The sequence below is a fragment of the Cariama cristata genome, unplaced genomic scaffold (assembly GCF_000690535.1).
Source record: "Cariama cristata isolate BGI_N322 unplaced genomic scaffold, ASM69053v1 scaffold2325, whole genome shotgun sequence".
NCBI classification, from domain to species: domain Eukaryota; kingdom Metazoa; phylum Chordata; class Aves; order Cariamiformes; family Cariamidae; genus Cariama; species Cariama cristata.
In genome coordinates, this window is record NW_009615594.1 from 24467 (window position 1) to 51773 (window position 27307).

The window sequence follows — 27307 nt, forward strand, 5'->3', positions numbered from 1 at the left end:
GTTCCATTACTCGGGCAGCCTCCTCATGCCAGCCTTGACATAACTGCTGGGTTAACTAATAGGACACTGAGCCCTACCCACCCTCGGAGGGACAGTCCTGGGACCCACGGAGCCCACGGGTCCGAAGTGCCTTTCTCCATGTGCTGCGCAGCTCTGCCCTGCTGCTGAGCCATCAGATATCTCAGCGAGAGGAGGGAGGATCTGCACGGTGGGATGCCGGTGCTCCAGGTTCCCTCCTGTCCCCCGGGAGCTCTCCGGCAGCCAACGGAAAATGCTCCGCATTTCAGCATCCACTGCTTGCATCTCACAGCATGTAGTTGGGCATCTACAGTTAATCAAAGAAACAGCTTGATTTTTTTATCTAAAAAAATGCTGCAGCTTTCCAGATACTTCTTTTTGCTATTATAGATTAAATATGCCATGTATTTGCAAACAGGCTTTCAAAATGTAGTTATACCTTAATAAAATGAACTCTAGACCCACAACTGTTAAAAGATCCAAGTGAGCAGGAGCAGAGCACGGGCTGTGACAGAGATCCGCAGTGCTCGCACCGTCTTGTCCTTCCCTCCTTTCCCTGCTGCAGCCTTGGTACCCATCCAGAACCATTTCCTGGGAAATGCCCAGGTCTGTGCTGGGTTGAGCACGTGCCGGGGACCATCCCAACGGGCACTTGGGATGTGGAAACCCTCGTTTGTGGGGGAAGAGAGTTGAGCCCCGTGGAGGCGAGGCAGGCTGCTCTGTTCAGCATCAGCAGCAGAGATTTGTCCTCAGCATCTTCTCCAAGCAAACATAACCCTTCAGCAAAAGGGCTTGAAGCACAACCAGAGCTTGTTAAGTCAATGGACAGGGAAATCTGTAAGCGACTTGCCATTGGGAAATGAAACCAAAATCCAGGAGCCCTCAAACCAAGATCCTAGACATTAAATTGAAATACAAGCTTGACCGAACGACCTTTTTTACTGGGGCTGAAAGCAATACACAAACTTTGAAGGCCTGGCAACACTGAAGCTCACAACATCTAGATTCAAAGTTCGCTATTCAGCTTCTCTGCCAGGTTTGCTGCTGGTAGTTTTGCCGGGAAGACAAGGAATTGAGACAAGGAAACCCAACCGCGGTAACAAGTCGGAGCGCTCCTCTCCTTCTGCGGCAGAGAGCTGACTGCAGGCAGGGCAGAGCAGAGCTCCCAGCCTTGCACCGGCTCCTGCTGCTGCTTCCCTGCGGGCCAAGTCTTCCAGGGACAGAACTGGGCTCTGAAACAACACAGGCTGCATGGCTCAGAATCTGACCGTTGCAGACCTGGAGCTTTTGGCCCATCTCTCCAAAAGACCAAATAAATGATGCCACTTTCATGACTATAAATCAGAAAACTAATCCTAGAGGTAATTCTTGATCACCTGTCCCGTTCTAAATGGGGCCCGATCCAATTTTACATCTCAGATCTGCAGCTCAGCAGCTCCCTAGTGACTGTTTTCCAGTAAATCCTGTAAATGAATCCCTTTTACCCTGAAAATCTGTGTGTTAACAGCCAGAATTTTGCTGCAGCTGTCCATGTATGTACCCAGAGTTGTATTACTCACTTTTCTTCCCCCAAATTCCTTTTTTTTTCCTCCCCAATATTGGAAAATTGGGTGCATGTGTACGTGTGTGTAGCTAGTTCTCTTTTTTAATAAACTCGGTGCTAGAAGTCACATTTATAGGCTCAGCTTATATGGTAATCTTTAAAACCCACCAGTCTAAGCACTGGAAAACACATAGCAGGGGTTAGTCCTGTATTAGCGGAGAAACAGGCTTGGTTTATTCATAGGTCTTTCTTAAGTCTCATTTCCATGCTTTTATGAGTACATGAGGTTTTTCACCTCACATGGGCACGTGTCAGAGCAGTAATGGAGCGAGAGAAGAGACTTTTTCAGTTCACAGAACCCCAATTCTTTATTAATCACAGCTTGCTCACAATGACATACAGGAAAATAGCACTAATGAAGAATAGAATATGCAGGCAGCAACCTCCGGGGGGGCAGGGACAACTTCAAAACTGCAGCTATTTTGGGGACGATGTGTTAGGTTTGGTGATACTGTACTTGGCACAAGCACCCTGTCTAGTCATTCCTCCTGCTTCAGCCCTCTTAGTCCTAGCTCTCTGTCACTAGGTAGGCTTGGCTAACACTGAAGAGTAAAGGTCATGACGAATGGAAGTCAGCAGTGTCAAAAAAAAAGGTAACAACTGGCTCATGGGTTCCAGGCGAAAGATTCGGTAGCCTCTGGTACTATTACACATGTAAGGTGGTAGCATCAGATAAGTATCATAGATCATGGCACCTACAGATAAAGCCACTTGATGCTATCTATTAGTTGCTCCATCAATAAATTTTCAAGTGGTGAATTAAGCTCACTTTACGATTAGCATTTGTATGGCTGTTTGGCATCATTCCGAATTTGTCAGAGCTTGATGGTTACAATGTGCCTCTTAAATTTGCCTCAAACTGATCCCGCTCCCTTTCATTCCATTGCCCAGCTGCTATTTGTTGCCTCTTACCTCGAAAAGCAGAAGCAACAAGTACCGCACAGGGTGACGTAACCCCAATTATACAGCACGCTACCGAGTCCTGCAGCCTAAGTTGCATTTGAAGAAACTGCATCGTAAGAGCCTTTTGTCTTGGATAGCTGACTGTGACCTCACGGTATCTGTGATCTAGTCACGCTTTCAACAAAGCTTACTGATGGCAAAGCGGTCTAGGTTATTAGGCAATGACTGGTCTCTAGCACCATAGAACTACTACTGACCTCGTGGTGGGGTGGAATGAAGGTCACGGGGAATGGAATTAGACGTGAGGTGCTTCAGATGAACAGACCCAGCAAATTCAACCGAGTGGAAAGAAGACAACATCAGAAGCCTGTTACAGGACATGTAAGATTATGAAATAACTTGCATAATGCAATACTTGTATTTTTTAACAAAAATGTAAGTATTTACAAAATAAGATCCAAGTTTTTTAAACATCAAGCAAATCATTCTGCAAAGAGACCGCATTGGGTTTGTTTTTATTTTTGTTTCTTTTTTAAAGTTTTTTATTGAGTTCTTGATTTTTATTTTTTTTTTTTAAACCATGTCATACATTTCCCATACTGATATCGCATGATCCATAATAATATAGGCAGGGGGAGTTTACTAATGGTGGGGATGGGTCACATCCACCATTGCTGTTCTCAGCCAGACAGTTCCACCTGGAGCTCCTTGTTTCTACGGACCTCTGCAGCATGCCTCTCCTGGAAAACATCAAGAAGGGAAAAATCAAACCTCTTTCTCATTCCACCCGCCCAGGAAGGCTCCCAATGACAAACCCGTTTAGGTTGTGCATTTGATGCTCGTGTAAAACTTGTTTCGCAGCACAACCAGCTTTAAAGGATGCAACTCAGGAGAGGTGTCATCCACCGGACCAGCCTGAGGCATATTCAATGCTTACGATCTACTTACGCTCTGGAGCTCAGCCTTTCATCTGATACGGCCTTATAATCCTCAGCAACCCACAGGGGTGTATTTTAAAGGCCCACATAAGGAGGTGCTGCTTAAAATGTGCCACATTCTCACATTTGCCCTTTGAATTCCTAGATGCTAACCCAAATATAGGGCTTGAATTAACAGCTTGCACACTGTATGCAGAGGAAGTGTCAGTTACTATATGTTATCTGTAGCATCTAGGAACCACAACCAAAGGTCCAAGAATTTAATTCCACCAAGATGGGTCAATCTGAACATCTCGAACATCTCCTTAGACCTAACGATGAAGCTAGCTGTCCTCTCCGTTCTTTCTCTGGCTGTGATGGAGAAAGGACGCGGTTACCAAAACTGAACGCCAGACCCTCCTCTCCACTTTCAGCCATGTTGTCTTCCCTTTGACAAAAACAGTCATAATTAATGCAGACTTACTTGAGCCACTGTATATTCAGATACTTCTGTGGAAATGGGCCTGTGGTCAGGAACAACAGCTGTCAAATGAATTTAGGAATGTTCTACTTGGGGTGCTTATAAAACTATTCTTTTTGGCAGCTTCTGGGTTTTAGGGTTTTTGGTTTATGCCTCTCTCCTTTCAACTGTCAAACTATCAGACTTTTACTTCTCTTGTCTGATCACTGAAAAAAACCTCGGACAACCAAATGACAAGCACAAGGTGACTACAAAAGCAAACATCCACCCCTAGCTGACTTCAGAGTAAGGCACTGCCCGGGTATTTCCATGCGTTAGAGGGTCTTTCATGGTAAAAAAACTCACAGAAGTCTTTTTATTGTCTGAGTTGGGCTATGGATCACAGGCCAAGACAGCTTATTGCATCAATTAAATCTGTAAATCACAGTTCTTATAAGATCCATAGTTCCAAATGCTAGGTTTTGTAAGGGACTTGTTCCTCGGGGCTCCTATTAACTGCAGCGCACAGAAATTATCTTTGATTATGGGAACTTCTAGACACCAACACCTCAGGGCATCAACAGTTCTGTGTAACTGTTGAAGATCTGGACCCAGAGAACTCATTTTTTTCCCTGCATATTCAGGGTTCGCTTTTGTGTTGGCAAAACTGCATAGTCATGCAATTTTTAATTACTGGTCTGTACAAATGTTCCCAAATCTTTGTTCAGAAGCCTTCTTTGGATTTCATGCACATACGCCATCGTATTGCTGTGGAAATGGGGTTTAACAGTCTGTTAACATTAGCCTAGGACAGAGAGATGCTCCAGCTGTCCTTCCCATTTCCTTTTGGTCCTCAAGGATGCCTAATTGGCTTTCCCCTTTGTTTTCATAAGCTTTGGGATATGTGCCTACAAACTAATCTACTGCAAAAATGTCAAGTAATCTGGGTACGGTTCTTAAGCTCAAGAATTATCCCGTTTGCGTAGTTACTTGTAACATCATCCTTCCATTTCTGTTGTTTCTTTCCTACTCTCTGACACTTTTGTCTCCATCAAAGAAGCAGAGGTGCTCATGGAGAAGATCTGTTGAAAAGCTATTTCCTTTCTGTTAGTCAACTTACTAACATATTACAAAGTTCATCATTGAGAGAAACATGTGATCCCTCATGCAGAACTAATTAATTTTTTCTTAACACTTCTAAATCTTTATTCACATGTTTCCCCCTCTTGTGTAGAAGGGCTGTTTTGGAGAAGGGCACACTTGGTCCTGCATGGTGGGGTTTGTGAGTTACTTGTTTCCTCTGACTGTACCAAAGATCTCCAAAAGAAAATTTACTCTCTTTTAGCTGCAAGTCATGGAAGAACAGACTCCTTTCGATGTATAGGAAAGATTTTTTTCCCATATTGTTTCATTTTTCTCCTCAGAGAAACCAAGAACTACAGACATAGGACAACTTGATTTGATCAATGACTCTTCTTAAAAGCCAAAATCTGAACACACGTGACCTTTCATTTGTTCACAGCAATTCTTAAAAGCTAGAAAATTAACCTTTCTCTGGAGAAAGTCCAGAGATGATTAAGGAACTGGAGCATCTCTCGGTCTCTCTCCTATGAAGAAAGGCTGAGAGAGCTGGGACTGTCCAGCCTGGAGCAGAGAAGGCTCAGGGGGATCCCATCCGTGTCTATAAATACCTGAAGGGAGGGGGCACAGGGGACGGAGCCAGGCTCTGCTCAGTGGTGCCCAGTGACAGGACCAGAGGCCATGGACACCCACTGAAACCCAGGAGGTTCCCTCTGAACATCAGGAAACACTTTGTCACTGCGAGGGTGACCGAGCACTGGCACAGGTTGCCCAGGGAGGTCGTGGAATCTCCATCCCTGGAGATACTCAGAAACCATCTGGACATGGTCCTGGGCAACTGGCTCTGGGTGGCCCTGCTAGAGCAGGGGGGTTGGACCAGAGGAGCTCCAGAGGTCCCTGCCGACCTCAACCAATCTGTGATTCTGTGATTATAGAAGTTTGATCTTTTTCAGAAGTGAGTGGTGGTTTAGATAGGCATCAGGGGCTCTGACTTAAAAATTGCTCAAGTGCAGCAACTGAGATAAGAGCTACCCACAACATCTCAAAATGTTGATTAGATTTTCCTCTCTAGTCTAAGGTGAGGAGTGACCGTTACCTTCTCTTGGAGACGTTCAATAAGAGCAGCTAAATTAGCTTCACGGTTTTCTTTGATCTGTTCCATTTTCAGTATCAGCTTTTCCTCTGCCATTTTGCTGAAGTTATTGTTCTCCTCCAAAGCTTTCTGAAGCACTTCTCGCTCATGTTCTCTCTTCTCTGCCAGATGTTTCAGCACCTGGGCCTCCTGGGACTGAAAACAGAGAGACAAGCGCCTGAAATAAAATACGCGGAGCAAAGTAATCCCTACAGGGCAACAGTTCACTGCATTTGGGAACTGCGTAAAGTTTGTTGCTCTGTTGTTACACGCACTGTTTGGAAAGGTGACGTCTGTGTATAAACCAGTTTAGCTTCGGTAACAGGGGCTCAGAGGCACTGGCTAAATGTGGGGTAGGGGGCTGAGGCAGCAGCGGAGCCGTGCCCGAGGCACTTCTGTTAACGAGATGTGCTGCCCTGGGTCACTGCCATGGGCTCTCTGGGTCACTGCCGCTGTTGCTCAACCTCCGACAGCCGCAGTCCTTCAGCTGCGAGCGTTTTATTTGTGGAGATAAAGGACTGGGGGCTGAAGGTATGTACAGCCTTACAAGGGAGGTCACCGACATGGGAGAGGTGCATTTTTTGTCTAGGCTGGACTATCCTTTAATGTGCTTGAAGAATTAATAACAGGCTGAAGTTTACTGTTGTGAAAGATAGAAAGAATGAATTCAGATCGTGGTTTTTTTCGCCATGACATTTATGTTTGGCTTCATCTCACTGATTAGGAAGGGGAAAAAAGGGTTTTATTCTATAGAAAATAACAAAAAAGCTAGTTTTAGTTAAAAGTTCACAAGGAAGATGAAAACTGCAGGTAGGAATTAAACGAATGCAGCCTATCTGCAATGTCGTGTTATTCTTCTTTGTAAACTCATTGCTCAGAAACATAAGCTTTGTTATTTATTTTAAATCAAATTACTAACATGAAACCACTAGTCCTAGGAGAGAAGCCAAAGAACTTGCAGCATTGGGGACATCCTCCAGGCAAGTCTAGTCGAAAAGACAGTATGTTTCCGAGGGGTTATTTGGAAATGATAAACAATATTGTATGCTTTTGGATAAAATAAATTAGAGGGAGCATGGGAAGCAAACAGAAAACAGGGAATGAGATATGGCTCTACGAAGCTAAGTGCATTTTTCAGTGCAGATCACAATGTGCCGTTGTCATTGTTATCGGTAAAAATGAATTCGTTTAAGGCCTAAATTAAGGGCTTTAACCAATAATTACAATTAGCAGTAATGAATCCTATTAAATTCTATCGTGTGGCTTTAAACGGAGTGAAAAAGACTGCAACGCTTTTACACAAGGGAGATCCAGCTAGGAGAAGAAAACAAATATTTTAACAAAGGTAAGACACACATAAAGCCAAATGTACTGATGAGGCAAAGTAAGCAGATTCTAGAAAAGGCTGCAAAAGCCAGGCAGAACATCTTGCAGCAAGACGCTGCAGCAAAATGTATCTGTCTTTGAAAGGCTGTACGGGCTTGCTTGAGATCAGAGGAAAGAGCTACTTTTGTCCATCTTGGTCACATCATGTATCTGCATTCACCTCCGGCCAGCTTGCAGTTAACGGCTCATTTCTCAAACCGCCGTCCCCGGAGCCCTTGCTGATGGGAACGGTTTGCCGAAATGGCCGGTCCCTTACAACGGCTCTTCCTGGCTCTTCCCTCTGCTATAGCATGTGCCAAACAGAGAGTAACAGGGCAAGCATTTTTCAGATCTTTGACTCAGAGAAAGTAACTGTTGTGCAGGCCAAGAGATGTCGCAGATGGGAACAAAAAGTCCCCAGCCAAGTGCAGGGAGTTTCACCGGTGGAGAACGGAAGGAGGATGAGCCAAAGGGAAGAAGAGCTGGGCAAAGAAGGAATTTTGCAGACTAGCTGAAAAATCATGAAAGCCCCATAAGTTTAACAAAAACATCAATAATTTTAATAATCATATAATAAAAATAGGTTATTTTGAAGCAAAATATTTGATCCCAGATACTTAGCATTTAACATTTCTTTAATTGCAGGCTATTTCAAAATGTAAAGATGTTATTTTGAAAGATTTGGTACAACATAAAATAATTGAACATCTTCATCTCACTTTACCATTTCTAGGCCAACTTGAGTGGCTCAGTCTGACCAGTGCTTGTGAAGTTATTCTGCATTTTCTGCTTAATTTAGTATTCAATGGCAACCTTTCATCTACTTTTGGAAAAGTTATCGTCATTAAATTTTGGTTGCTGGTACGAATTTTGTCAACCCTTTGCTTAAGAGATCTACAAGTAATTTTGATAATTTGATAAAAGGTACTATGATACTAATTGTAATGCCCTTTCCCATGAAACATTTAAGAAGTGACTTCTTAATTTGAAAGGCTAACGTTTCCTGGTGTTTAAATACGTATATATAATGTGTTATAAAATCAAATCTTTTCAGATTTGGAAAACAGACATTTCCAAGGGCATATCCAGGGCCTGTGGAGACGCTGTAATAAAAAGTAAGATTTGGACTGTGCTATAAGCATAATTTTTGAAAACAGCATTGGCTTTCAACGGGAGGTAGCAAAATGCCTTTGAGACTTTGGGGCACTTGCCCATTTTTCAGGATTTGTTTTCTTCCATTCAAACCCTTTGCCTTCTGGAACTACTTCTCATTATCATAAATCCAGGAGAACAGTGAAAAATTAGAGTTCCATATCAAAGTACATAGAGTTCTGGAGGCTACGCTGGCAGTCATCACATTTGAAAGTAATTTGTCCATTAATGCATGATAGTGAAGAAAATCCTTATACTCTAATTCAGTATTTACTGGATGCAAATTGTGTTGGCACCAGTGAGAGTCTGAATGAAAACTACACCAGGCCTTGGGAACTGCCTGCACACCCCTAATGCGATTTTTCTTTACGGTATGCCTTAAACAGCATTCTTTTTCCTCACTCAAAATGTTCAAGGTACCCAGGACTGGTTCAAAATAGAGAGAGCCCCCTCCCCGCCACGAAACATCGAGGGGGTAGAGTCTCGTTTAGACTGGCGTCCCCCTTCTAACGCCGTTGTACCCCAGCTGTCAGTCTGCCGGTTTCCCTGGTGTTCAGACCATTTCTGAAATCCCCGTACGACAGTTCTGGAAGGCGGTTGGTATGTTTTTGTACTGGATTGTCAAATGATTTTCTGTTTCCAGCACATTTGGCAAAAGAACTTGGCCACCCCGTGTGTTCAAAGTCTACTACACATCCAGAAATGGGTAAATGAATGACCCCAGATACCTCGTGGGGCTGGGATTAATAAACTCCCTTTGTTGTTTGTGCTGGCTTTTAACTGCTCTGTTTGGACTCCCACGGTCTTGAGAGGATTCCAACATATGTAGGAAGTTTTTATTCCAAGTTTATTTTCAACATTGTATTGTTTGAAGTGCTGGAAAGGGTATTTTCAAATCCTTGACAGTCCATGTTCTAACACACTTGTAAATGGCTTACGGTAAGTCCTTCTTGTACAGCTATTGTGAGAAAATGAGTGAAAAAGACTGGAAATGGAATGAAAGGCAAAGAAGATTAATAAGGAGAGAAAAGTAAGAAATGGCGGAGGAAGAAAAAAGCAATCCTCAAGGGGGAATAGCCAGAAGACTTCTGAAATATAACAAGGCATAACCAATGCAGCTACAGCTGCAGCATCTCATGCTAGATGTGGAGGAATAGAAATGGTTCTGGTACAGATACCTTTGCTCCTAGAAATGTACTGCTGTGCTAAAAAGATAGCTAATGCAGGTAAACTCCTATGATATTCATGTCATATTTCTAAAGGATCATGTGCACCCCCAGTTTGCAGAGATGAGTGCTTCAAAAGCAAATCCACATCTTGTACTTAGCTGGCCAGAGATAGATGCAGACAACTAAACACTCACTTCATGAGCAAAATTATTAATGGAAACTGGCTTTGGAGATACATTTTTTTTTTAAATTATTACTCACAGGAAGAGAATTCTACTTATCTGAGTAACAGGTGCTTTATTTTCTCACATGTATCTATTTTTCTTTGACATGTACATCCAAATACTGAAGTCATTTACGCAGAGATAAAATTAAAGGATTACTTTTAAGCAAGAAATGGGCTCAGACAACTGTTTTTAAACTGGGAATTTCAGCTTGAACGCATTCACCTTAGCTACTAGGATCCTTAGTTACCAGGATGTACAAGGTACCCTATAGCTCCTGGGAGTTCCACTTTCATAACACATTTATTCACTGGCTGGATTTTTTGAAATTCAGTTGTTCAGCAGAAGCTGCATTAACCTTTGTATTCTTCAGTGTCTTGTGTATTTAAGAGAGACTATTAATGGAGCAGAATGCGAAGACAGGATTCAAGGCTCCTGCTGGTGACTTGAAGTAGTGATGTTTTCAGGGGAAGAAATTGAGGTTGGGATTTTTCCATGTAAAAACAAGGGAACGGACTGAAGTTTGACTTCACTCATGGCACTGACTTCTTCAAATCTCTGCATGGTTACATCCTATTCCTGACTGGGAATACCGTTATTTGTATTATGCTAGCACCTGTTCTGGCTGTTGTGAGGACTCAGGCAGTGTGCAGATGCACAGGGAGAGGCAGTTCCTCTCCCAAAGCAATGGCAGCCTAAAGAGACACGACGAAGACGGGGATGCTCCTGCTCCATGGGGATCACAGAGCAGAGACGTGAAATGGCTGTACTGCAGGAGAGTCAACAGACACTCGAGCTGTAACCGTAGGTGAAGTCCTACTTCTACCGAAACTAGTTGGTGCAAAATTTCCCTGGAATTGAGATTAGGATCTTTTTTATTCTTTGTCCAGTCTGCCAAGGGACATTTAGGTCAGAGCTACTAAGAACGTGAAGTAGAGTAATAAAAAATAAAGAGCCCATCCACGACATGATTGAAGAAAATTCTCTTTCTCTTCTTCAACTGTCACAGAATTGCTGCTCTTGGGGTTGTGACCCATGGAGGAGAAGGCAGCATGTCGGAGGGACGCAAGAGGCACCACCTGAGCCCCGTCTGATGCTCCCCTACCTGCTCATGAGGCACTTCGCGATCTGCTGCAGTTTGAGGCCTGGCATTTTAAAGTTAATGAAGGTCAATGTCAGTTTGTCTTATGACTGTTCATTAGCAGCAAAGCCCACGGCAGACTGGGGGGGAGAAGCTTTGCCAGCACTGGCATGTTCGCTGTCCCTACTCATGACTCCATGTGCTCCGAGACAGACCCTGGTGCCTAGCTGGTAGCAAACATCTTCCTGCGGGCACATATTCCATAGCTTTGCGCTTTTTGGATGAGGAACTGTGAAGTGGCTTGCAGTTTTGGCTATCTTTTGTAAACATTTGAGGCAAAGCACCATGTATGTAAATGCTACAGTGTAAACCAAAATGGGGCAGAAACACCCAGTTCCAGTGCTGCTTCCGCACGTGTTAGTGGGACCTTTAGATGGAAAAGCACTTCACGCTGTATTCCCTCTCTGCACAAGCACAGCTGAGGGCCAGCAGTAACGGAAAGGGAGGTCAGCAGATGGGCAAGACAGGAGGCAAATGTCTCGGGCAGTGCCTGTCCTCTCTTCCAGCCTGCTCACCTACAAATGTGGTGGGAAACCAAGGAGGGGAGCAGGCCTGAGCTGGAAGAATCACTGAACCGAAGAATCACCATAGAATCACAATGGTTAGAAGAGACCTCAAAGATCATCAAGTCCAACCGCATACCCAATGCCACCATGCCTGCTAAACCCACTAAACCATGTCTCGAAGAAGAAAGCAAGCTCAGTTTTTGCCAAGGAAGGTCCCTCCTCTGCCTCTCCTCTTGCCTGGAGTGGCAGTTTTGTTGGTCCCACGCAATGTCTAGGAGGGAGCATTTGTCCCCCAGCTCGGCTGCCTTCCCCACCTTGGCAGAGCCTTTTCCCCCAGCAGCCTGCTATACCGTGCGGTAAAGCATCGGTGGCTTTTTCAATGCCAAAGAAGAGATGGATCAAGAGTATCAAGAAGTGCCTCTGGGTAGGCTGGGGGGCTGGCTCAAAGGGGCAGTGAGTTGGGTGCTGAAGCCCAACGCAGAATGTGACCATGATGCTGGCGGAGATGCCCCGGGCTGCCTGCCTGCTGCGGGGAGCACAGCCAGCCTTGCCCAGGCTAGGCTGCACGGTTGGGGGGGGCTTATCTTGCACCATTTCATAGTCATGGTATTAAAAACTCATGCAGCTGTAAGTCTATATCCAACAGCGTGAAAGTTAAAAAACATGACTGTTCTCCTGCATTCTGCGTAGTGCTAAGCACTAGGGACGAGCCTGATTCAATTTCATCCCAATATAAAACCATTAAAAGGATTTAATTACATACCATTTCTCTCCCGTAATCCAAAGTCTAGTAGAAATGCACATCCCTTTAGTGTTTCATTTTTATGCTAGTAAGTTGAACGCGGGCAATAAAGCCATATCTAATTTGACATACTGCTCTTGAAGTCTGTACATCAAGAGTAATAATAGCTGAGCATTCAAGGCCAATGAGTAAAAACTGATAAATGTTAAAGATTCTGTAAGAAATAAACTTCTGCTGCATACAACATCACTGTGCTCTAATTTCTGAAGTGGGAAGGATGAAAAGATCTTTCTGATTATCCACCAAGGTGTGAAAATATAGCACACACAGGCCAAAAAAATAATGGGATAATAACACCACGCTGTACAGAGGATTCTATAAACGGAAAGGACAAACCTGTAACTAGCCCAAGTGGGTCTTGCTGTGTGGTGCAAAAGGGAAAAATGCCTCAGGTGAAACTCTCGGTTTGGTCTGCGAGTATGAGGTCATGACTATTAAGTGAGGTAGAGAAAAAGAGGAGAAAAGGAAAGAGCCCTGCAAAACCTTGTAAGGGAATAAGCAATGATAAACAGGAAAGATCAGAAGCAGGAGACTGCTGAAGTGCATGTATTGCTGTAGATGTTCTCATGACTTTGAAAATGTATTAATGAATACTGCCTAATTAACAGAGCAGAACCTAATTCCTAACCAGTGTGAAATCAATTAGTATTTTTTTGCAAAAAGGCAATTCTCATCCATTAGTTATACTTGATTTTAATTAGAACTGTGCTGGAAGGACATGATCTCGAATGGTCATGCTTGACAGCTGCTGTACGTAGACTGAAAAGTACAATAACAACTGCCACGGTGGGTGTCAGGAGAAGTCTGCCTGCTTTGTCTAGCAGCAGAAAGTGGAAGATGCTTAGGGAAAGTGTAGATGAAGTTGGGCAAACCTGCCCGGTCCTTTCCTTGAGATCTATACATATACATAGCTTCCTAGTTTTCGGCAGTCACCAAGTTACATATTTTCTGAGCCAGAGGTTGCATTCTTATAACCATTTCCTGCAAGGTAGTGCTCTATCAATTTTACTATTATCTTTTTGAAATAAAGAATATTTTAATAATCTCTAAATAGTCTGTGATAACAAATATACCTTGATGAAACAATACACGAAAAGTTGATTCCCTCTCTCTGTTTTGAAATCGCTGTCTGATCATTTCATTGAGTGTTTCTTCCCCTTTGGATTGTGTGAAACAGAATATAATTGTTCCTATTCACTTTCTCATTACCATTCATGACTTTGTAGACTTCTATCTTATCTTTCATCTGTTGTCTCTTTCCAAGCTGAAAAGTGGACTATTTAATTTGATTTCTTTTTTATCCTTCTCTGCACTCTACTCTTTTTCAGGGCAAAAATGAAGGCAATAGTTGAGATGTGAGAGCACCAGGGGTTTCAACAGTGATGTAATGAATTTTTTTGCTTTTTTTCTTTGTTCCTTTCCCAGCAATTTCTGCTGCAATGCTAACGTGGAGGATCTTGTCTGTTACAACAACTCAGTTATATGGTCATTCAAAATTAATATAGTACCAAGGGGAAGAAATGGCAAGTGTCTGTATTGCTATCACTGATTACAGTTTATTGCATAATGAGTTTTTCTTTAGGAAGAAATGAACAGTAATGAAATCAATGAAATGAAATCTCTGGGATATTAAATTTTTATTTCCCACTAAGTATATGCATAATATCAGGCTTCTTAATGGCTGCCATTTCATTCTATGTCCGTATCTTTACTTGAGTATTTGTGCTCGGTACAGAGGCAATTCATGGATTGAGTCTTTGGGGCGTACCATGATTCGGGCGTGTAAAAGCTCAGACTTCTGGGCAGGCGCTAGTGCAAACACATATTCCTTTCCCATACAGTCCTGTCCTTTTACTGAAACAAATACTCTGGCAGAAGTATTTCTTTGAAAGAAACAATAGTGCTGATGTGTGCGCATTAGAAACACAGAGTCTTGTGTCAGCAAGGCAGCAGAAATGGCAAATGTGGCAACGCTTCTGTGTTCATCTAAAGGAATTGTTCAAATTAGTGAGGTCCAGAACAGTCAGGTTTCACTGCAAATCAAAACTGAGGGCCAGGCTTTAAGGACCCATCAGATCTACTGACTTTAATGGACTCACATCTCACCGTACCTCACCTCACTCACATCACTCCACTGGGTTTCTTGGAAGTCACCCTGATCTGGTCTGACAGGAGAGCTGCTTTTGTTGGAGCTGCTCCATGTGCTATCTGTGGCACATTTGCTGTCCCTGGACTTCTGTAGACATTTTTGTCCATATTTGGAAAAGATTCTGTAAACGTCAGTTTTAGTAGTAAAACACATTGCTTAAGAGATAAATGAAAGGCTTAGAGACATCTAAGCTTGTTTCATTTTCAGATACCCTCTACCAGGGACTCCACCAGCAGGTGGAAGGGGTTTCTAACTCCAACTTAACTGGTGCAAACATGCTTGCCACAAAACACCACTGATCACTGGGCTGAAGGACACAGAAGTCCTTCTATGGCTCCTGAGGTTTCTCTGGCTTCTGCAGTTCTCCTTTTGTGCCGTAGCAAAAGGAAAGATGGATTAACCAGGACAATATACTAACACATCTTGAGTTTTCTGTGGCCGTTGCGGTCAGCCATGACTTTCCTGAAACGCTGCAACACAGCATAAACACTGGGTCCATACAGAACACTGCTTATTTTCAGATTGGCAACTCAGGCTGGCTGTGGCGAGTGTCTCATCGACTTTGCCTGTCATCCTCCGACTTATCTGATCTGGAATTTGGCCTTTTATCTTCTGCAAAAAGAAAGCAAGCAATCTGAGCTAGCTCTGACTTAGGGCCAACAAAGACCTCTTTAACACATCAGTCATGATGAAAGTCAAATAAACAGTTCATGTAGGTTTCTTGCTGCACGCACCCTGCGTTTGTGCTACACCTTTGTGAAGAAGGTGTAACAACCCTTCCAAACCTGATGAGACAAACTTATTGATTATGAAACACAGGTTTACCGTTATGGGTAAGGTCATAATGAAGGGAAGACTTGGCCTGTAGATAACCCTACGAGGCCAACTTCCAGCACTGTTGAGAATGGCTGCTAGAAATGCCTCTCTCTGCAGCTGTGCTACGCTAGCGTCTTTATTCAAGTGTGTGTGGAATGACCCAGAATTCTCTTTATTCAGGGCTGACATGCCTCCATGCTGCAGAAATAAGATGTTTTAGCTGCCTCAGGCAGGCCTTGTGAGTAATTTCCACCAGCACTACAAGGAGTCAAGATCTGGCAGCCCAGACTGTAGCTGTTTGAATTGCACATCCATATCTTAAACTTAAGACACCAGAAGAATTGTACTGGTTTTCAGCAAGTGTTACAGATGCTCTGAACAACCCACTTACTTACACTCCCACGGTAAGCATGCGTGTTTGAACCCGCTTGGGCCCCCTGCATTTTGTGACGCGTTCTTCCCAAGCATCACAATCAGTGAGGTTTGTCTGCAAGCTGCTGAAAGAAAACAAACTCATTTGTTTCTTTAAACGTGTTAATAATTTTTGTCCATGTGGGCCACCGTGAGTCAGTGATAGCAACGGAAAACATAGAAATGGACAGGAAACTTGGCTGTTATTCTGTACACTGAGTCAGGTCTAATTACTAGTATTTTTTTTAAGGAAAGATACCTTTCTCCTCTCCTCTGCAGCCTCCAGCTTTTTCTGGATCTCCTCAAGAGAGAGTTCTTTCTTCTTTGGAGAAGCTAAAGTTCGTGGTGCTTCTGAGACCGGAGATGGCGGCTTTAGGATCAGTTCAAAGGCCTGGCCCGAGGCACGTTTGTTGATTTGTTTCACTTCCATGTCTGCACAATAAAGTGAGAAATGGTGAGCCCTTCGGTACCTCAGCGGCATCGAGGAGAGAAGCAGCACAGACGTTAGTGTAGGATCAGAAGTACAGACAAAAGATTTAGCATTTTTGCCTTGGGCATTTTAAATGCAATGACAGATTATGGGCCGAAAACTGTTCTCGGGAGAAGTACATTCCATTTCATCTGTAATAGCTTAATTATTCCTTAATCTCATAAGGATAAAAAAATTACAGCAGTTTTGGAAGCTTATTGGGGTTCTGTGTCATTTCACACCCCCCGCGAGCAGTGCCCAAGCTGATTAATTTTTTAAGCATGCTTTCATCTTTTCTTGGTTTCCTGGGGAATTGTATCAGCTGCGAAGAGCTGTAATTCTCAAACGGGTAGTAGGAAAAGTACAGCTCAGTATGAGAGGGCTAGCTTTACGAGTTGAGTTAGCTGCTATACTGTTAATGCCGGAACAATAGGCAGCATCATGGGTAATACACAATCAGTAGAAAGTAACAGCCAAAACCAGCAAATAAATTGTTAAATCAGCAAAATATTGACTGACTAACACTATGGACTGGGATGGTGAACTGAGTCACTTCCCAGCACTAGCACATTATCTGACCTGCAGGCTGGTTTCCAGTGAAGTCACTCACCATCATATTTATAGATGTTCATGTTGCGAGGTTCCGGGTAAAAACAGGAGCAGATCAGAGACAGCATGGACAGCTCCTTCATCTTTTCCTTGTAAGCTGAAATGAGAGATCTTGTTAGCGTGCTTCACTTCCCCAGCTCCTCCTCAGTGACTCTCTAGCTGAGGTGACTGCCTGGGGACCAGCAAATCTGCTCCATCACCCACCTGGCAGGTTTCTCTAGAATATTTACTTTCAGCTATTTCTTCTGAACCTGGAGCCTTTAGCAGATCACACATGAGATGCTCAGTACCGCAGAGACTGCTTCTGATCTCCTACACGCCCTCAGCCTTGGGTGTAATGCAGACAGTCCTCTCTGGTTTACAGAAAATGAAGCTGGCTACCAGGAAACGTATTTAGCATTGGAAGTGTGCCATGACTCCACTCCCTCCTGGCAGGTGGAGAGACATGAAGCTCTTACAAATTCTCTGACGTATCCAAATGCAATTGAGAACAGCTCTGAAATGCTGCCCATGTGTTGCCATAGGCAGATGCTAAAGACATTATCTGTTACAAATGAAAATGTCATCCAGATAATTAAAAATAAAACCAGAAATGAGGATACAGTTAACAAATCCTCTGCATAATGTCCTTAATATGCGTAACTACTCGACAAAGCTTTTCCTTCCTTGCTTACCGGCCAAAATATGTTGCTTCCATACTCAGGTCCAGTGTCTATCAGTTGATGCAATAAATACCCTTGTAATTTACCTTTACGGTGTTACCTTTACCGATTTTGTAATGCCCATAGGCCCCAGTCATGGACTGAGGAGGGGCTGGTCTAGAAATGGTGATACCAATACCTAACCATTACACAATGTTCTGCGTTCACCCTTTCTAATTGCTATCATCCCAGCTTCTAAGTAGGAAAATAGTCTTGTATCTGGTCACTTGGGAAGTCAATGACAGAGCCCAGACTAGAGCCAGCTCTCCTGGGTCCTGGGGCGATACCCTAGCCACTGCCCACGTAAAGTATATAAGTTGCGGGGGGGTGTGTGTGGTGTGTGCGCTTCAAAATTCACCTTGGTACACACAAATCCCTGCTACTATCAAAGCCATACCTACAGAGGCAGACACACATTTGCTGCCAGCATGTGAAAACATGGCTGAAAATACAACTGCGGCTGAAAGTATTGTACCTAACAGATTAGACCAAATTAGTCCTTGATGGTACTAAAGGAAAATCAGACAGTCCTTTGATCTTCAAATTGTGGATATATATGAAATTGTCATTCAGCCTTTCCCATGGATGCTCTTGTGTTTTTTGAATTCATTTTTCCTACTCAGAAAGGTCCCTGACGTTGATGAGGGCTTGAGAGCCTTTGGGTGCTGCTCAGTACGGTGGTATCTGAAGGATTCATCGTTCAGGAACGGATTTTTAGCTGCCAGTGGGTGAGTAATTAATCTAATTAATCTTTGCATGGGGACCTCTAATCATGGACACTAAATAACCCACCTAAAGGACACACAGCTTTTTGGAAACGATTGGTGAAAGCCAGCATCTCTGGTCTGGAGTGTACTGAAGATTTTGCTTTCTGTGGACTGAGGTTGTCAGGCTTGGACCTGACAAGGTTTTTGGTTTGAAACGTAAGTACCAACTTGCAAGGAGTAACTCAAAAGTCCTCTGAAGAGACAAATGATCTCCAACTGATGTCTATTAACAGTCAAACATAATGATACATTCACTTAGGCCTCCATCCAACAAAGCATTTAACCGTATGCATAATTCTAAGTACGGAGGCGTGGTTGTCCAAACTCTCCTTTGAGGAGGGCTTGCCCAGCCGGCTGCCCACACCCCCAAAATGGCATCCTGCTCAGGGGGGAGCCTGGGGAGTGGGTGCACGCAAGACCCCGCACCCTGCCTGGGAGGCTGCTACGCATCCAGAAAATGGATGCTGTTAAAGACGTGACTGTGGATGACAAAAACTGAAAGCTCGACCTTCTTGTACAGGGTCTTGTACAGGGTCTTGTACAGTGTACAGCAGTCTGAATCACTGCTACCATGTATACCTTGAAATATCTTTGTAGAAAAAGGCATGCAAAGCAGTGTCCAAGAATCCTGCCTTTTGGGGATTTTGTTATCATTTTTTATCTTTGCTTGACATTGAGTATGTCTTGTTTTCTAACAGCATTTAAAACAATTAGAAAAAGGTGTTTGTTCTCCCAGCTCATCATCTGCAAAACATGGCTGGAGAAAGATAAGAACGTGCTCAGCTCTCTTTCCTTTCAGTACAATAGCCGCACTGAAAGTACGCTGGTGAAATCATTGTCCTATTTCATTCTGGCCACTGACAGAATTAGGATGACTTTCCATGCTTTACAAGCATTACATTTCCTTTTTCTACAGTATTGATTTAGTCTCCATTTGCCCTAGAAAGTCCTCCAACCATCGCTGGAACTTGGCTTGAACACTCACAGAAAGTTTTGGAGGCTGTTGCAACCCTGGGAACCACCCAACCTGCCACCTTGACAAGCACTGTTTTTCCTCGTGGAGATTTAAGGGCTGAGGTCCTCAAAGGAACGGAAGAGCTACACACCTCCTCCAGCATCTAAATTGTGAAGACTTGTCCCCCTTGACCAGACAAAGAATAGCTTATTCAGCAGCACCAAGTAAGTAGCAGGAGCACTGCCTTGCTCAGCTGTCCCTTCCTTAAACTGACACACATTTAAAAAGAAAAAAAAATCAAACCCACAGGTTGAACAGGGAGATAGCTAACTGTGCTTCCCCAAATCCCGAGGAGTTAGTGTTTTAGGCATGGAAGCCTGTTCTCTCAAAAAGAAATGTTTTCTTCTGTTAAAAAAGCAGCACACCTAGGCCAGAAAGCCAACAGCACAGCCTTTGCGCAATCTGCACAGGACCTCTGCTGTTAACTGAAACAGGCACAAAAATGATCTGTCTTACAGTGCAGCTTTTAAAAACCCTTGAAGACAAGCAGTGATTGCAACAAACTTTATTTTCCAAATGTGTTTCAACTGCCTTGCTAATTATATAGCTCCTGGTGCAGTCATGTAGGGTACATATCATTCCATTAACTGTGCAAGTTAAATGAAGGAAAGTAAATGATGGTAATCGTAATACTACAAAAGCTTTGATAGGGAAATTGCTAGGAAAGAACAATGTTGACAAAAGACGGCAACAGAATCTTCTTAGTTACATGCAGCAAGATTTAAATGTTTATATGCATTAAAAGCCTCGAAGTTGGGCAAGAGCAGAACATTGGTTTTTGCTAAAACCAGAAGGGATTTCAGCATTAGCAAGTCTTGCAGTTTTGCTGTGAATAGCCTAGTGTTTACAGGTCTTCTGAAATTCGGAAGCGGTGTGATTATTTCAGAACCTCATCTATTTTTTTAAAAATAAATCTCTCATATTCAGAGTTGGAGAGAAAGCCTTACAAATACTATCTAATGCCCCTAAAAGCTTTGACAGCTTCAGAGGAGAAGAAACTCAGACAGCTTTGAAACTCAAGAATGCACGATTTTCTTCCTGAATGAGTCCGAAATACACCTTAGTATCATTGCTTTAAGCCAACCTCACCATTTTCTCAAACTCCAGGCATTATTTTTAAGAGCTATGTTGAGAAACGGTGAAACCCCTCCCTGCGTTGGGTGAACATTTCCATGCTCTTTCTTTGTGGGCTCTTTCCTTGCCCAGGTCCAGGGAAGATCTCCCAGGGGCTTTCAAGGGCTCCACGGCTACGTCTGCAAGAGCGAGCAGGGAAGGACAGCAGGACTAGATCTTCCGAGGCAAACAATTCTAAGGACTCGGTGCCCATGCCGTACATATTTTGGAGGTCTTTTCTTCAGACTAGTTCGGTCCCATGGTCTGAGCAACCATTCGTGCCTGGAGCATAGCAGTTATACTGCTAATGCACATCTTCCAGTTTCAATACCTATCAAGTAAACCGGTTTGGGCACCCTGAGATTGCTCTGCAGTGTGAACCAAAGCGTAGTCAGCCAGGGTGTTTTGATGAGTCTCTTTGAAAGCGCTCTCCTGACCTCAAAGAATATGCTTATTCAGACACATCCCATATTCCTCCACTAACGAGAGAAAATTAGTCCGTCGTCGGTCCTGCAGCTCACTTGCCCATTGAGTGAAGGTAATGAGGAAGACTGCTATGGCTGCCATCAGAAGTCAGCAACCGCTTCTTTGTTGCTGGGAGAAACAGGAAGATTAGGGAAAACACTGGTAAAATCATCCCGTCTGTTCTCATCTGTTATCCAATAGCTGTAAGGAATTTTTTGCAGTTTACGCTGTAAAATGAAAATCTGTCCTGACTGACGGGCCATGGGCAATTTGGGTCACATTTTGTTCCTTGGCAAAGCACAGCTAGGACAGATTGCTGTGTCACAGCAGAGACCATTGCTCATAAGCGAGACTATTTTTAACACATGAAAGCAGAGAAATAAGTGTAAATGTTACTTATAATTAACATCTGATGAGGGCAAATCTGTTAATTCCTTCTGCCTTACTGAATCCAATCCGCATATAATAAAGTGTTACTGATTTTTTGACACTTCGAGTCCCACTAGCCAACTAGATCTTGAAGTTCTGCACACCTGGAAGGAAACAGAAACTGGCAGGTTGCCCGTGGTCAAAACGTGCAACCCAAAACAGAGCTCAGCCCCGTGTCCCCTTGCCAGGCACCTGTGAGACAGTCAGCCTCCTGAGATGGAACTGAAATCCTGCTTCGTTTTCTGCTTTGGGAGAGACTGCAGGGGTACGAAGTGAGACGAGATGAAGCACGAAACGCAAGGTAGAGAAGACCTACCACGCCCATCCTTGACATTGATTTCTCACGGATGTTACGGACAAAGATTTCACTCTGTTAATGCTCCCTTTGAGGTGTCAGAGTTTTTGGGTTGTGAAGACAATGCTTTAAGCCACAAAAAGCCATCTCATTTTGTGAACACCAATCGACACACTCCGTTGGCCAGTAGTTTTTTTTTCATAATGCATTTTAGTAGTGTGCTGCTTCCTTTCCTGTCAAATGAAATGGTGTTATACAATGGTAACTGTGATTGTTTCCCCATAGCTGGTGGGGTATTTGAAGAAAGCTGCATGACAAGTGCTGGCAAAGTGGTGAACTAGTACTGGGGCTAGTAGGTGGGACTGGGAGAAGTAAAACTCAAGATGGGGCATGAGTGATAGGGATTCTACATATTATTTAATTTTTGGTACTCATCTGAGATCTACGAGTCTGAGATTCATTTTAACTAATGCTGGCCATCTAGTATTTAAGACAGCTAGCTTGCAGCAGCCATGAAAGCTTTCTTTTTAGTCAACGGAGAGATAAGCACCACCAGAGAGCGACTAGTCCCACTCCAAGGGAGATGGCTACGATAAATGAATTAGGTTGTCTTAAGGCCAATGAATCTCTCATCATCTAAGGATGTTTATGGATTCATGGAGTCGCCAATGATGGAGGGAATGAAAGCAAAAGCCCCTGCAGTGAATACATCTTCTCTGTCCCTTACGCTCAGTCACGAGTGACATCTCATTTTGGCAGTTCACAGAGATGGGGTTTATTTTGTTACTGTCTCTCCGAACACAAAACACTGCTCAACAGAGTGTTTGGTGTGAGTCCATCTCACAACCTGATGCGTATGTGTGCTTTTCCAGTCTCCGCAACAAAAATAAGGTGGTTTTAAATTGTACTAACAGCTCACGGGCTCTTTAATGCCCTACAGTGCTCACCTGTTTCACTGGTGGGAAAGGGGGAACGGGACCCTCACTCGCCTGGGGCCATTCTTTGGTGGCCAAGTCTTTAAAATTGCGGTCTTTATTTACTGCAACGCAGTTTAATATAGAGACGAGTACAGAGTTTTGGTCATGTCCCCTGCCCCTGAAGTTTTTGATGTTTCTGTATCTAGACCATAGAGTAAGCAGGTACTATGAAAAGGAAAGAAGAAACAGAAAATGAGGAAAAGAAATTGTGAATTACTGAGTTTCCTCTGTCAACAGCAATTTTTTTCTCTCCGACTTTTCTCTCTCTTTTTAACAAACAGCTTTAACATGGTTTGGGATCGAATCAAGCACTAGTGTCATTCATAAAAGCGCAGGGTGGCAGTGAGCTCAGGGAACACTGTAGCATCAGTTCTTCAGAACACAAAAAAAGACGCAAGCGACAGATCTGACCCTTCAGCTTCCTATTAAGACTGCGTCAAATTGTACCAACGAACCCTGTCCTCGAGTGCAAGCCCTTGCATGCCACATTTACGGCACAGTTCAGGTGAGAGCACAGGTCTGGGGCTGGCAAACCCCTCCCGAGGAATACACAAGCAGCTGTCTGCTTATGCAAAGACTGCCCATAACGACTCGCCTTCCCCTATGGCGTGTAGGTGCACACACACGCAAATGTGCAGACTGGAGGGGGACACAAGTCTGGCTGAAAATTGCCCCTAAATTTACAGCTTAATCACTGACCATGACTATGGATTTTTGGACTAAAATGGACCACTCCAGATTGCCATGTCTGTGATTTTTACTTAATGTGTGTGATTGGATACAAATGTCTTTGTTCACTTTATTTTCTGATGTCAGGATGTTAAGATGTAAAGTGACTACTTTGTGTTACTTCCAATTTATGTCATTTTCACTGCTGAAGTAATGAGAAAACCCATCTACTGAACTCTGACTGTTACGGTCATCTGTGACACCAGTTAACGGGACTATGTCGTTGGGCTAACACAACCGCATTGTCAAAATAAGATTTTAATGGAAGGGGTCTTTTGAATTTGGGGGAAAAAAAAATAAATTCTTGTCATGGTTACTCGAAACAGTGATGCTTGCCATAGTCACTACTAGAGAGTCTTGGACCAGGTTGTACTGTTTACAGAAATGAAAACGCACAGGTTTCCTTCCAGTGCGGAAGGACGACAGACATGTGCCTGTTGAGAGCCTTTGGTGCACTCGGGGCCCCGACAGCCCACCACACTGTGTGTCAGTGGAAACACGGGGCGAACCGACAAGAAAGCTTCTCCTTTGAGTAAGCTTCTCCTCCTTCTCCAGCTCTGCAGAAACTGGTCCATAGCGGTGGCAGAGCCTGACGCTGCACTCTGTCTTCTGAGCCATCCCTTTGGAGAGCTGGTGCATCACACCGGCGTGCGGAAGCCCTTGGCAGTTCCGTTCCAACACTCCTCCGGGAGCCCAATACTAATACAGAGGTCTGTGGCCCTCCTGAAATCCATTTGAACTTCAGGGTGAAAAGAAAAATTCCAGAGAATTTTTTTTTTTTCCCCCAAGGAGAGAAGACCTCCTTCTTTAAGGTGTGCCTTGCCTTTGCAATTTTTGCAGGGCATCCCCCCTGTATTTACCTCCCTACCTCCACACTCCATTTCCTTTCCCCCTATTTTCTTCCCATAGAGTTTTTTATGTAGGAAAGGATGTGAGCTACTAAAACAGACTTTGAAGACAAGGGAGAGGATGAACAGTGAGGAATGAGCTCAAAGGCTACAGTACTCCTAGGACAGCTTTATTTCCTGCTGGTTAACTGGAAACAAATCTTTCAATTTTTTGCGGTGAGAAGTTCAACTCCTGTTCTTCAGATGCTTTGGCAGAATGCTGACGTTTAAGATGCTGAATTCACGCCTACCTTCGTAAGAGGTCACCACAGCCACAGACAGTTCCTGATACACTGTTATCACCTTAATGTGAAAGTCACGTAAGCATCCATAGTTTACAAATCTTAGTTTTGCAGCCCCATCCAGTAACCATTCTGCTGCCTCCTGTATTCTGTGGAAGCACAAAAGACTGTGGAAATTCAGCTATGGGATGATGTCAACCAAAGAGATTTTCCCGAATGTGAACTGGATAGAAAAAGAGGGAACAGGCGGTAGCAGCTGCACCGGGAGGAAATAACCCTCCTTACTCGGCTCACCTTACCCGCCTGAGAACTGTCCCTGGTTTTGTTACACACCTGCGCATGGGGAAAACAGTCTCTTCTGACTGCTGCTGTAGCGAGCTTGGCTCTGTCACGTCTCATAGAAAAACCCTCGTTTGTACTTTTAGTTTAGGACTACCGACAGCGTAGTAGTAATGATTGCACCTATCATTCTGGGTCGATCATATCACTAACTTTCCTGTTGTTCTCAAGAAAAATCCCTATGCCCTGAGCTATCACTCAAAGTCTTACATGAATGATTTAAGCATCAAACCTTAAGCCCTGGAATTTTTGAGCGGGCGGATTTGCTTTCCGTGATTTAATGCTCACTGTGTGTAACGCACTTCCTTCACACTGTATGCCCAAAGGGTTGTGACATACCCTTTCACCAGCACACAGCGCCATTAAAACTCTTTTACTTCTGAGACAGATTACATATAAAATGGCTTAAAAAGTCAGGTATTTCACTTCAAAACTTCCACTAACATGGCTTTGAAGATCCCCCTCTGGTAAGCAGCACTGAACTAGAATCTCAGTCTCCGCACAGGCTAAAAGCAGGGTCTTCAGGAACGTTAAGGTCGACGTCTGAAGGCCAGAGAAGCAGAAGGCTTCTCAAGGACTCTCCTCAACACACCCACCCCAGCCCTGCTGTACACCGATTATCTCGTCTGGGCATTTCTGAGGTTGGGGCTACCACCTGGGCTAGCTTGCCGTAACAGCAGCCGAGTGGAGTTTGCCTCAGGACTTCCCTGCAGCAGGACGACCCCAAAACGCACGATCCTTCCCTCAGAAGCGGCTGTGCAGCGCTGAGGAGCCTCTCGAGCCACGCTGTGTCCTGGGTGCAAAGCTGCGGCGCTTGGCTGGGTCTTGGGGCCAGGCTGGTGGCTGAAGCACCAGGGAAGCCCTTGCCAAAGAGGTGGCACCTCTTCAGTGTCTTTGGAAGGGTGGGAGCACCCAGCAGCCAGGGACTAAGCTATCAGAGATGGCTGCTGCCTCCCAGTACGCTCTTAAGGTCATCTGGTTATTGTATCGCAGGAGGACGTGGAGGCCCAGCTGAGATCTGCACTACTTTTTGTACAAACGTGTCGGATGCAAATACCCTGCGCCAAAGAGCTTACAGCATAAGGGAGAAAGATAGGTAAGGGATGCTGGGGGAGAAATGACCCAGAGGTGAGAAAAGACTGGCTCAGGTCACAGACCCGCTCTGTAGGACAGCTTCACGGAGAACACAGGTCTCCCGGTTTCCCGACGAGTGACACCTCCCTTGGCACCAGCCATCTCTTCGAGAGTGCTGCAGGCACTACGGGTGCTAGCTGGTGACAGAGCCCCTACAGCAAGGATACCAATCGAGCACGATGAAATAGAACGGCAATGGTTTAGTTATGCAGCCTGCTGCGATCAAACAACATCTTCCCAAGGTAAGAATCGTGCTATGGGTTCTGTTTTAGCACAGTAAGACTGGGTTACCAGAGCAGGGTGTGACAGAGCTGGCTGCCAGTACTTCTTTCATTGTTCTGAATCTCACCCTCAGCCATGCGTGTTGGAATGGTGGCATTTACTCAATTTTTCCTAATGATCTCTCCAGAGGCTTCCACTGATTTAATTCTGCATCACCCTGATCCCTTTACGTAGGCTCGATAAACTCTTCCTGGTCTTGCATCACCCAGCCAAGCATCATCTGCTGACACTGGATCTTGTTTTATTCCATGATGGCTGTGTATTCTCATGCCTAAAGAGTAATGACATAATCCTGGCATATTGTCAGTCTTCGTCATTGAAAGAAGAGTTCTGCTACTGCTTCTTTTCATCTGGACACAGCCCATCTTTTCTGAATTTGTACTGATATTATTTCATTTAAGTTATGAAATCCCTCGCCCCTGTCCTTGGACTGAGATTACAGTCAAACTGTTCTAAGAGCCATACTGAGCTTCTCAAGAGAGGAAATTTTTAGCAGAATCACCCACATGTTCTGAAAGCGAGCAGCTGATACAGCATCAAGCAAAGGAATGGCCCACAATGCTTCAGCAAAACAGGCAAGTAAGAAAGAATGGGTAAAGAACCCAACTTTTTCTGTTTTCATCATTCAGGGAGTCTCAGGTGTGGTGGAGTCCTTCGGTCAAGGGAACAGAGATGCACGGCTACAGTGCCCGTTTCCATCAACAGGCAGGCTGGTCCTTGCCATTCCTCTGGGATCAGATATACATGTGGTTTTAACAGAACTCCAAGTAAGTCAGGTATAAAATGTGACTTTTTTTTTTTAATGACTCATATAGCGGTTGTAACCACAACCCTCACTAATACACATCCTGTACCCTTCCAACGTGCAGATATCTTTGATGTCTTCCAGTATTTTAAAAATTGTGCTTTGAACTGATGAAGGCCAAAATATTAATTAGTCATAACTTCAGGTTCCGAAAATTCAATTGCAAGGTGCATTTTTGTTTGTTTGTTTTAAGCAAAGAAA

General features: G+C 44.0%; 1 protein-coding gene across 3 annotated transcripts; it reads right to left on the reverse strand.

The window, feature by feature from the left end:
- Positions 1-1902: 1902 nt before the first annotated feature.
- Positions 1903-17033, reverse strand: STMN2 (stathmin 2). Of its 3 annotated transcripts, none has more exons than XM_009699855.1 (4): positions 16928-17033; positions 16108-16280; positions 6078-6269; positions 1903-3264 (listed from the first exon to the last, which is right to left on the reverse strand). In XM_009699855.1, exons 1-4 carry the CDS (start codon positions 17007-17009, stop codon positions 3205-3207), a joined length of 507 nt encoding a protein of 168 aa, XP_009698157.1. In that variant the 5' UTR covers positions 17010-17033; the 3' UTR covers positions 1903-3204. The 3 variants fall into 3 exon arrangements, with proteins under 3 accessions (XP_009698157.1, XP_009698156.1, XP_009698155.1); XM_009699854.1 differs by having other exon boundaries at positions 1903-3259; positions 16928-17017; XM_009699853.1 differs by having other exon boundaries at positions 16108-16309; positions 16924-17009.
- Between the last annotated feature and the right edge of the window lie 10274 nt (positions 17034-27307).

Coding starts and splice junctions, on each gene's coding strand:
- STMN2 (XM_009699853.1), bottom strand. CDS start 17,009: ATGAAGGAGCTGTCCATGCTGTCTCTGATCTGCTCCTGTTTTTACCCG. Junction 6,270..16,107: donor CTGCAGAGGAGAGGAGAAAG/GTATCTTTCCTT, acceptor CTCTGTTTTCAG/TCCCAGGAGGCCCAGGTGCT. Junction 3,265..6,077: donor TTGAACGTCTCCAAGAGAAG/GTAACGGTCACT, acceptor GATGTTTTCCAG/GAGAGGCATGCTGCAGAGGT.